Below are 11,577 nucleotides of genomic sequence, written 5' to 3'. Positions count from 1 at the left end.
TGAAGACAGGTTTTCTTTGTGTTAGCTGGCTTGATGGAACCAACCTAAAACCCCACCATGGTTATCAACCTTCTTTGTTAACTGACTTTTTGTGATCTTTCTTACCGTCTCTCACGCTCACATAAAAGGAGAGCATCTCATCGATCATTTGACTTCTGGACAACACAGATGAAGTGAGTGCCATCTGCTTCAGCCAGAGATGTTCTCAAAGAAACCAGGAATGAAGATCGGTGCTGGACCAAGGCCAGGAAGATCGTGAAGGACCTCAGCCATCCCAACAACAGACTGTTCTCTCTGTTGAGGTCAGGAAAGCGATTCCGCTCCCTGAAGACCAACACAGAGAGACTGAGGAGGAGCTTCTTCCCGCAGGCGATACGGTCTCTCAATCACACCACCACACAGTACTGACCCACACATATGGTTCTTACACACACACTGGACTTTCTGGACTTTGTTTTTGCACAACACTGGTCACTATATTCTTCATTTCCGGTTAATACTTGTACAGCTGCTGTTATTGTGTATATATTTATTTATATTTAGATTTCTTCATACATTCTTATATAGTTCTATATTGTGTATTGTGTATTTTGTTGTACAGTTATTTTATTTTCAACTTTAATTTATATATTTTATCTTATTCTTCCCAGTTAAATTTACCCTTCATTCTAATTTGTGTTGTACAGTTATTTCATTTTTAACCTTAATTTATATTTTATTCCTTCCTAGTTAAATTTACCCTTTTTAATTTTTCATATTTATTTCCTATCTTATTCATAGCCTTTCCTTTTTTGTTTTCTTTAGGTCACGAGCAGTTGTCCAAGCATTTCACTACATATCGTACTGTGTATGACTGTGTACGTGACAAATAAAATTTGAATTTGAATTTATTAACAGATGATATATCCACAAATAGACTGAATAATGTTCTATATTCAATTTTCCACAGCTGGAACTGTAGCAAACATGGCAGCAGACTGACTCAAGAATAAAAAACGTGCTTTCTGCACAACCAACTAAAGCGTGTAGTATCAGCAGGACCTAGCTCATCAGGTTGCAAAGATAAAACCTGTGACATAAACTACAAAGGCGGTTTGAAAACAACATTCAGAACACGTGCAACAAGATATTAGGAACAAAAAGACCCAGAGGACTGTGTTCTTGATCCCTTAAAACTTAAGACTATTTCAGCTGATTATCCCAGAATAAAAGGGTTCAGCATATTTAAGAGATTTCCCCTCCTCACTCCCCCCGCCCAGCTTATATTCTGTCCCAGAATCAGAACTTTGTAAAATGCTGTGAGAGCAAAGGCTGCACGGATTAGTTTTTACACATGTATGCACACAGATAAAAGGGAAACAGCTCAAACAGAGATCTCCCACACATAAACCTGCAGCTTTGAAACAAGTCCAAACTAAAACGAGGGCCCTCCCCAGGTTTTCTTTTGTTTCTCGTGTGCTCTGTGCCTCTGGTGTCATTACAGGCCATTAACCTTTGTTCCCTGTATTGTCTCGAGCTCTCGGTTAGTCTCTGAGTTCTTGTAACTTCATCACATCAAAGGGCAGAACAGCGTCATGGTAGACGCACTGTTTCAGTCTCTCTGGCATTGGTGGACTTATTCTCCCTTTGTTTTGTTTCCGTTTTTTCCACCATCTTCCTCTTCCTGGACCTGGCTGCTGATGAGGGAGTGGAGAAAGCTGAAAATGATTACTTAAGTCACTGCTGCTAAAGGTGGTTCTACAAGCTGTTGAATCATGGGGTGTGCTTCATTTTTCACAGGTTAGGTTTACTGTAAGGATTTGGCACTTCACTGAGGGTTAAACTTTGGGCTGAAAAGCTTGGGAATGCATTAATGTCAAAGAAGAAACATGCCTGTGAGTTTATTTTGTCAAAATAAAAGTACCACTGATCCAAATGACGTCAATCTTAGCACCAAACTTACTCAAGTCCCCACCAACACACTTGCTGAGTTTAAATTTGGATAAACAGGAATGACGTAGGGAAGGACAAATGGAGCATGATTTCACAAATTTATAGTAAATAACTTTGGCAATAACATATCCCAGCTGGGTGTATTATGAGACACTGAAATGGAGTGGAATAATGCTACAGGTCAGACCGGTTATATAGGAAGGGACTTTCTGCTGCTGAGCTTGTTCAGACAAAAACCACACATACACTTACATACACACTTCTTTCTACTGAAATACCCACATTACATAATCTAAAAGTCATGTTTTGAATCCTCAAAGAGGATTTAAAAAAAAATTGCCTTTACAGCTACAAGAACAGCAGCACCCTGAACCCTGACTAATATTAATTTCCTTTAAGTCCGCATAATGTGACTGTTAAGCAGGTTTCAAGTCCCCATTACAGTCATACCCACCCAAACACAACAAAAACACAACAAATCAGGATTGAACATGCCCACAAGCATGAAGAACAGTCTTGAAACACAGAAACAGAAACCCTCACACCAATGTTTCACAAACACACTCCAGCATGCGATCTGACTTGCAGAATTTATATTTAATTGCAACATTTCAGACTCGACCTTCATCAGGCCTTTCAAATATAGATACAAAAAACATATATCCAACTGTGAAACATATTTAATATTCAGTGGCATTAAAAATATAATGTGCATCTGTCAAAGTAAACAACAGACAAATTTACAAACAAAACAGTCAAATGTAATGTACCCTGGTGGTTGTGAAAGGATAATACTTGTGCTTTTACATGTTTTACACCGCCTCAACTTCAAATTCCTCCTCAGCATTTTACAAATTCTCCATCAGTTTTTTTTTTTAATTTCTTGAATAGTTTCTTGAGTTCCTCTGGAAGGTCTGCTAAGAAGCATTTAAAAAGGGTGTAACACAAAGTGTTTATGAGAGAAATTGTGATACTTGGTGGTGGTGCACATATAGCAAAATGTCAAAGATGTCCAGTACAAATTTTACATGTTTACTTGATAATTGTAAACTTTTTTTTCACATTTAACATTCACTCATTCATACAATCTGTTTTTTTGTAACGTTACATATTCATGATAGAAATTGGGTAAAATAATAATCAGTCTCACTTTGACAACTGATAAACTGAAAAGAAACAAAGTGGTGACATTGATTATAATTTGTCACAGTAATTAATATAAAAAATAATAATAATAATAATAATTTTGTCCCCTATCCACCAGCTACAACTTCAGTTCAACTGTGACAAAAGTATAAACAAATGCAGAAAAGTGTAAATTTAGATAAAAGTACAACTTTTCAAAGCTTTTCAGGGACTGTAGGAGAGAAAGTTAGCTAATGTTAACTGTTATTGACTACTTCAGGCTAATGAATATATGAGCAAGTATTAGCCATCTGAAGCTAATGGTCGCATCAAACCCTGGGGTCAGCCAAAATTAGCTCAACTAGTAGTAGTAGTCAGCTCAAGCAAATAGTTATATCAGGCTAGCAGCTGAAGTTAGCTGACAACAGCTACTATTAGCCACCTCAAGTTAATGTCATGCTAGACTAGTATCCAAAATTAACAGACATTGAATAGCAATAACAATTTCAAGCTAATGGTCATTACTAGGCTAGTAATCAAAATGACCTGATAATAGCCAATTTTAACCTTTTCAACCAAATATAACACTAAGCTAACAGCCAAAGTTAGCTGACATTAAATAGCCTTACCCACCTCAAGCCAGTGGTCATGTTAGACTAGCATTAGCAAGTGACATTAGTAATTTAAATTGACTACCAGTAGCTATGTCAAGCCAATGGTCACCAGTCAAAATTGGCAACCACTGAAAACCAAACTGCAGATGTTGACAACAACATAACATGAAAACAGTCAAATTAAAAAGGTGGAAAAAATAATGCAAATGTTAATTAAATGTGTAGATTATTGGCACTCAGAAAATACAGACAAAGTTGTAAGCTAAAGGAAGAATTTGACATTTTGGTATATGTGCTTATTTTTGTTAAACATTATTATGGGTTCATATCAACAACACAAATGCATACTCCCTAGGAGGCAGTTAATTTGTGCCAATCTAATTCACAAGTTGTTTTCCGAGTGACTTTAATTCTTGATTTGTCTACAATATCTTTATGAAGTCACACTAAACACTGGTTAAAAGAAAGAGGAGGGGGGGGGGGGGAATCACTGAACAAACTGATGGATGATGTGTAAACAGCAGGAGGAATGTAAAACAGACATTAACAAAGCAGCGGTGTGTACTCCAAACTCTAAATAAGTATCAGTAAATGAATCACGGCTGAAACTGGAACTGTCTCTCCTGTTAGCCTGCAGCTTGTAAACGTACACCTTGTATGTTCTCCTGTCACAACTGCAAGATAATAAAGTCATGCTGAAAACCAGTCAAGCGCTCGCAGATCAGATCCCCGCTTAAACAATCGCATTCTTTAGATCATATTTCAGCTTCTTTGTGATACAATCTCTTATTAGGCATTCAAAGTCTGCCATGGAAACTCATGATTCTCTTTATTGCAGTTGTTTGGCCTGAGCTCAAGGTTTTGGCCTTCAAAAAACTAATCTCTCTTTTGTTATAATAAGAAGTGGTGAAATATTATACGGCATATTTATCCAGTTGGAGAGGCTTCCAACAATCAACAGCAGAAAAGGACCTACAAATGAGGCTTTAAAAGCAAAGCTCACAGCTGCTGTTGAAAGAGCTGATTTATCTGTTTATAGGGTTTTATAGTTCAGAAAGGTCTTCACAGAGGAGAGAGGAGGCAGTCAAGTCCTACATACCCTGAAAATGTGCAGTTCTATATATCCACTGTGAAGAAATCCTGTTTATCCTGTTGCATATTTTCAGTTTCACTGAAAGAAAGGGCGATTATTGGTATGCCACTGCTCTTTATGTAAAACAAGATCATTCTTAAAAATGCGTGTTTAGGAACTACCAGCATTACCACCAGAGGGTGTGTTGAGTTTTTTTCTCCAAAAGAGGTTTAACCGCTCCCCAGGCAGGTATTGAGGTTTTTTCACATGATGTCATGCAGTCATTGTCATGTCATTGTGTCTATTTAATACTTGTTTCTGTGTTAAATAGCTAGATAATTAATAAGGTGGTAACATTGACTGCTACTGTGAACACTGTAAAGTTATATTAAAGTGAATTATGCAGTGGCCTAATCAGCATGGCTTGTTCTTTTAATAGTTTCTGGCAGTTTTTGCTGGTTTCAGGAAAGGAAATATTTTTCACTACTGTATGAGAATCACTGCTGGTGCCCAAGCATATGACAAAGGAACAAGTGTGACAAACAGTTAGCTGCTTCTTAATCTCTGTCTTGGTAGTTTTTAAGACCCGCGGACCAGCTAGCTGTTCTGACTATTCCATGTTGCAAGACTCTTGAAACAAGCTTAACCCTGAAGTTTAAGCTGAGGAGTTCACCTGATTTGCTTGAAATCGTATTAACGATTTGTGTTTAAGCAACGCAGCGAGTGAGGTTGCCCGTTTCACCTTCGTTCTACTCGCAATTGTCAGCGGGCTCTCTCTTGAAGCTGAGGAGGCATGGTGACGCAGGTGGCGGCTTTGCTTCTGCTGCTGCTCCCAGCTGGTGTTTGCCATCTCGACACCTTTCTTTCCTGACATAACGTCCTGCATCGGCGCTGCGAGCAAGTGGAACATTTCCAGTGGCGCGTCGAGGCTCAGGTACTGCCATGGTCTCTTACCTGCCATGTCTCTCTGCTTCACATTAGCTTGGAACTTCTTGATTAGCAACCGAATGATGTTTTTGTGACCGTGCATGACAGCAATGTGGAGAGGCGTGTGACCGCTGTTAGACCTGGCGTTTACGTCGAAGGTAAGAGAGTGCTTTTCAATTCCATACCTGAAACCGAAAATGGATGATGGATGAGTGCCATTTATCATCTATAAACAATAAACACATTAAAGATTTTATAACGCTGCTGTCAACACAAGAGAGTCATGAGTGGGTCACTGGTCTACCTTCCACTATTAAACCTGAGCAGACAAAACTAGCACTAATCCGCACAAGTACTTCAGACGTTCCTAATTATAGGTCACAAGTTTGCTGCGTACCCTAGAGTGTTGAGGACTCGGTGGTCGCCGTGTTTGGCAATCCAGTGCAGTACAGTGAAGCCTGAGATGAAGTCTTTTTTGTTGAGGAGGGACGGTTCCTCTCTGAAGAGGGTGTAGATTTCCGGCCAGTTGCCCGCCGCCGCCTTAACCAGCCAGGTATGTTCCCTCGGCTCCAAAGGAACCAGCGACTGATGACAGGAGCACATAATTTTAATTAATGAAGCCTCATCGTGTATTATATGATATGTGTGGGGCAAAAGGAGAGTATAGGTTTAATAACCTATGCTGAAAGCATGTAACCTATGAACAGGTGAACAGTAATTAATACTTGTGATTATGTTAATCACAGTTGTTAGTTTTAATAAGTCTTACATGTCGACCGTGGTTGTCACGGTGGTTGGAGGAGGGCGAGGCTTCTGTAGATAGATTCATCTTTTCTCCTTTTGGCTCGTCCAGACTGGCGAGGCTGTGGCTTCGAGGCGGCGTGGAACAGGATGATAATGAGGAGCACGACAGATTGTGGCGGAGGCTGAGCGAGGAAGAAATCCGGTGGAGGCGGCTCCTCCGAGCCTCCTCGGTTCCTCTTCCTTCCCTTGCCTCCCCCTGAAGAATCTGGTCCAGGTCGGCTCCCATGCTGAGGGACATCCTTTGTTTGGTGCTCATCCGGTTGGTGGCACCAGGGCGTTGCCGCAGGTAAGGTGAAGAGACGGAGTCATCGCTTGACACTGCGTCTTCACGATCACAGAGATCACCTTTTAGACAGAGGGAAGCGTTCAGTGTGGTATAAATCATCGATTCCCACCCAGCGATAAAGGACACCAGGCGATGGTTATGGTGCAGGTGGGAAAGTAAAGGCAAGTTTGAAAAGATGTTACTTAAAATTTTGTTCCAATTAACCAATTTGAACATGAAAAACAGGGCTGATAAAGGACAGAAACTGCTGTTTTAAATGCTTAGAAGTGAATAGGGAACTTAAACTTCGGGTCAGACCTGTGGAAAGATAAAACGGCGCCACTCGGCCCGGAGAGGATTGGTTCTCGTTGAGCTGGTCAGTGGAGCGACGTAGCGGTGACGAACGAGCTGAGGGCTCCTGCTCGTCATAGAGCTGACCGGTGGAGCGATGCCAAGGCACTATTTTAGTGTCAGCACGACTCATCATGGAGTCCGACATACCCTCTTTGGTTTGTTTGACAGTTCCCTGGATTCTGGGCACGCCTACAGGCACACCTGTTTTCACGGAAATGTTACAGAGACAAGTCAACAGCTGGATTACCACTTTTGCTTAATGAACCTCGGGCAGAGGTGCATACACAGGAAACCCAAACTAAGGATGCCAGCTTATTTAAGTACATACTGTTCATTATGTGTCAGGCATGAGTTGGACTCTATTACTGAGATGAACTTTGACGTAGCTAAAATGTATGGAGGACCAAAACTGACAAAAATCTGTCATTCATAAATATAATAAATGTAATCATTTTCTTATCAATTTGCGAAAATGTACTATTAAAAGCCCCATAAGTGTGTCTCAGGCTATAATCACTTATTTTATGTTTTAAGTTTTAAATAAATAAAAGACTGTTGGATTAAATAAATAAAGCTTTAAAAAAAATTAAGTATCACTTCTGACTATTAAGCTGATCATTTTTTTAAATTTCTTTTTAAATTTACTCTTCTCCTACCAATTGAACAGTATGGAGGACCACAACTGTCAGAATCTTAAATGGCCTAAATGAATGACTAGCTCAGGAGTCTTTACTTAATTAAAAAAAAATAAAACATCCCCTTGTGATTATGGTAAATGATATAGATCAAATATGATTTGTATAGTAACATTTTGTAACAAATAGAAGGACAATCTATCATTTTCACTTGTTTGTGTTAATATACTCTTCGGCCACTTTGTCAGGCACACTTGTTTAACTGCTTGTTAATACAAACATCTAATCAGTCAATCAAGTACAGCATGTAACATGTTTAAGCATGTAGAAACGGTAAAGTCGAGCTGTTGAAGATGAAACTGAGGATCAGAATGAGAAACAAAGGTGACTTAAGCGACTTTGAACGAGGCCGGTCTGAGTATTTCAATAACTGCTGATCTAGTGGGAGTAAATATCCAGTGAGCGGCGGTTCTCTGGGTGAAAATGCCTCGTTGATACCAGAGGTGAGAGGAGAATGACCAGAGTGTTTCAAGCTGATAGGAGGGCAACAGTAAGTCAGATAACAGCATGTTACAACCCAAGTATGCAGTATGCAGACACGTCAAACCTTGAAGCAGCGGCAGAACCAGAGTCATTCCCATCAGCTAAGAAAAAAAGAAACTTCACACAGGCACACTAAAATAGGATGAAATTAGAGGGGGATATCTTCCTGGCACAGTTAGGGCTCCTTAGTACCAACTGATTTTCATTTAAACCCTATGCCCTACCTGAGCATTGCTTGCCCTTCCCTTTATCACCACAATGTTCTTATCTTCTGATGGATACTTCCAGCAGGATAATGGACCGTGTCACAAAACTCATTTTCTAATATATAACTGTACTCAAATTGCCTCACTCATCACCAGACCAATCCAACAGAGAACCTTTGGGATGCGGTGAAATCGGAAATTCACATCATGGATGTGCAACTGACAGTTCTGCAGCAACTGTGTGATGTCATCATGCCAGTGTGAACTGAAATCTCTGAGGAAAGTTTGCAGCACCTTTTTCGATCTCAGCCATTAAAAATTCAAGCAGCTCTGAAGGGTCTGGCCCAGGTGTACCTAATAAAGTGGCCGTGAGTAATTTTACAATAATAATTTCTAAAATGTAACAAACAAAAGCAAATGTATTAGGTAATGAAATAAATTAAACATCAATAAATGAATAAATACACAGATCTAGATGCTTGTTTACATACATATAAGTTTTTCATGTGTCACATAAGAGCTTGACTTTTTCATCCAGTGAAAAGTGAAAATTCATAATGTAATTAAATGCACCAAAATTAATATTAAAAATAAATAGAGGCAATAATCTATAAACTGTGACATAAGTTGATATTTCTTTATTTTATTTTGTATTGAACTTTCAGCTATATTGATTTTTAAACTGATTTAGTAGTCATTTATTTTGACATATTCATTTAATTTCATTTACTTTCTGCATTAGTTTCCACATTTCTGCCTGTGTATGACAGTGAGGAGGTTCTCCTGAGAACATTTATCGCTGACAAAGTCAGGGGGAGTCATTGAGACCGGGGAAAGAGTGATTTTGATGGGGGACCATTTTCAGTGGTGGATTAATACTGACAAGCTTCTAACCAGCTAACATTAACAAAAAGACCTGCTAGCGTACCTGCTCTGATCTGCAGATCCGAGGAGCTGCTGGTCCATCCCAATTCTCTGGTGGAGTTAGACGGCGGCCACTTGGTGCTGTGGAAGCCGCCAGCGGACGAGGGCGAGTAGATGCTGCTGTGGCTGGACGACATCAACGGTCCGTCGCTCTGATTGGTCCCTGGTTTGGGTTCCCTTGAGAGTGGTGAGTATTGGTGGCCCTGCTGGATGTTGTGGTGGAGTGCCGTCTCCAAAGGCAGGCTGCGTCTGGTGGTCTCGCCCAGTTCCAGCCTAGGGCCTGCAGTTTCCTCCCTCAAACCTAGATAGTGAGGGCTGAGCTTTTCCCCTTCAGCGCCCTGGATGTAAATCTGTGGGACAGATGAAGGTGCAGGCGTGTCTATGATGCATGGCGATGAGGAAGACATGGCCCTCACTGTGTCACCGAGCGGCACATTCAGTGGCCACGCTCCTCCTCCTGAACCTCGACGTAGAGGAGGTCCCCATGAGGCATCTTCATCATAACTCACAGCAGTTTTATAGCTCTGTCTGTGCTTCAAACGCCTTTGGGTGAGCTGTGGAGGCACAGGAGGCTCCTGATGAAGACCACCTTCTGGAGGCTGGGGCCCCCTTCTGAGGGCCTCAGTACCCTGAATGTAACTCCTTTGGACTGAGGAAGGAGCAGGCGTAACCCTCCCCGGGGCACTGAGTGGAACACTAGGGGGCCGCGCTCCTGCTGCTGAACCCTTCGTCACTATGACCTCCTCTTCATCATCTTGGCTCACAGCAGTTTTGTAGCTTGGCCTGTTTCTTGCTCTTCGGTGGGCATGCTGAGGGTGAACATCCCCCTCTGGCTGCTTCCTCCCTGTGAGGACCTCAGGGCCCGGGCTGGTTTCTCTATGAGGAGATGCAGGTGTGACACCAGGAAGTGGACCAAAACCCCCTCTCAGCTCTCCCCCTTTAGATGCCTGATCTGGGGCAGGAGGTGTAGGCAGACTGGGTGTCTTTAGCTGTGGTTTCTGTGGGATGTGACTCACCGTCTGTGCTGACACTGGTCGCACAGAGTGGTCAGGTGCGCTGTGTGCCTGCTGCTGTCTCAGGTCAAAGTTGCTGTTATTCGGAATGACCCTAGTTGGACTCCGAGGGGTGAGCATTTGCCCCTCAGTACCCTGACTGTAACTCTTCTGGCCTGAAGAAGGAGCAGGCGTGACCCTCCCCGGGGCATTGAGCAGAGCGCTCGGGGGCCGCGTTCCTCCTGCTGAAATCTGCGTCACTGTGATCTCCTCCTCTTTCTCCTCTTCATCATCTTGGCTCACAGCAGTTTTGTAGCTTGGCCTGTTTCCCGCCCGTCGGGGGGCACGCTGAGCATGAACACCCACTTCTGGCTGCCTCTGCCCTGTGAGGACCTCTGACCCTGGGCTGGTTGCTCTGTGAGGAGGTGCAGGTGTGACACCAGGAGGTGGACCAAAACCCACTCTCCGCTGCCCCTGCCCCACTTTAGAAGCCTGATCGAGAGCAGGAGGCGTGGGCAGACTTGGTGTCTTCAGCTGTGGTGTCTGTGGGCTGTGACTCACTACCTGTGCTGTCACTGGTTGTATAGACTGGTGTACCTGCTGCTGCCTCAGGTTTAAATTCTCCTGCACGCTGTTGTTGTTGGTCAGGACGAGGCCAGCCACAGGTAGGATTGTTTTCGTTGCAGTTTCTCCCGACGGGGCGGGTGCAGTCGCTTCTTTCTGCTGCGGTTTCTGTCGCGGCTTGTTAGGAGCGGCAGTTTCGGCGTTCATCCCGACCGGGACGCACGGAGGGTCGGAGGAGCCCACTTCAGCCCCCTTACCTGGGACATATCCTCTGAACTTCTTCCTGAGGATCACATGAGACACTCCGTCCAGCTGTTTGACGGTGGCCACGGAGTTGACGAACTTCTTGAAGAGCTCTCGGTTTCGGTCCTGGTCCGCATGATCCCGAATGAAGTTTTTGAAGTGCAGAACCAGGTCGGAGTTTTTCACTGTGCCTCCGCGGCTCTGGAGGAACACCAGCACCGCGTCCTGAGTGAACTCCGAGGCCATTGCGCTCCGATTAGTGCCTTATGCAGCTCCTCTCTTTCTCTCCCGCCCTGTTAGTCCCAAAGGTCAGGAGCTGTTTCTGTCAGACCAGAATAAACTCCGCCCACCCCAGGTATTTAACCGCATTCTCACCT

The 11,577-nt window shown here is 42.8% G+C and overlaps 1 protein-coding gene across 1 annotated transcript; it reads right to left on the bottom strand.

Moving 5' to 3' along the window:
- Positions 1 to 1,982: 1,982 nt before the first annotated feature.
- Positions 1,983 to 11,577, bottom strand: sowahb (sosondowah ankyrin repeat domain family member B). Its single transcript, XM_085278914.1, has 5 exons — positions 9,406 to 11,577; positions 7,058 to 7,294; positions 6,440 to 6,819; positions 6,068 to 6,255; positions 1,983 to 5,855 (listed from the first exon to the last, which is right to left on the bottom strand). Exons 1-5 carry the CDS (start codon positions 11,444 to 11,446, stop codon positions 5,399 to 5,401), a joined length of 3,303 nt encoding a protein of 1,100 aa, XP_085135040.1. The 5' UTR covers positions 11,447 to 11,577; the 3' UTR covers positions 1,983 to 5,398.

This window comes from Mchenga conophoros, linkage group LG7, assembly GCF_057382185.1.
Source record: "Mchenga conophoros isolate Kocher_MC1m ecotype Shallow Benthic linkage group LG7, M_conophoros_male_GT1.1, whole genome shotgun sequence".
Lineage (NCBI taxonomy): Eukaryota > Metazoa > Chordata > Actinopteri > Cichliformes > Cichlidae > Mchenga > Mchenga conophoros.
Note: the sequence above shows the minus strand (reverse complement) of the source record. Positions and strands in the feature narration are given on the sequence as shown.

Coding starts and splice junctions, on each gene's coding strand:
- sowahb (XM_085278914.1), bottom strand. CDS start 11,446: ATGGCCTCGGAGTTCACTCAGGACGCGGTGCTGGTGTTCCTCCAGAGC. Junction 7,295..9,405: donor GGATCTGCAGATCAGAGCAG/GTACGCTAGCAG, acceptor CCGTGAAAACAG/GTGTGCCTGTAGGCGTGCCC. Junction 6,820..7,057: donor GCCGTTTTATCTTTCCACAG/GTCTGACCCGAA, acceptor TCTGTCTAAAAG/GTGATCTCTGTGATCGTGAA.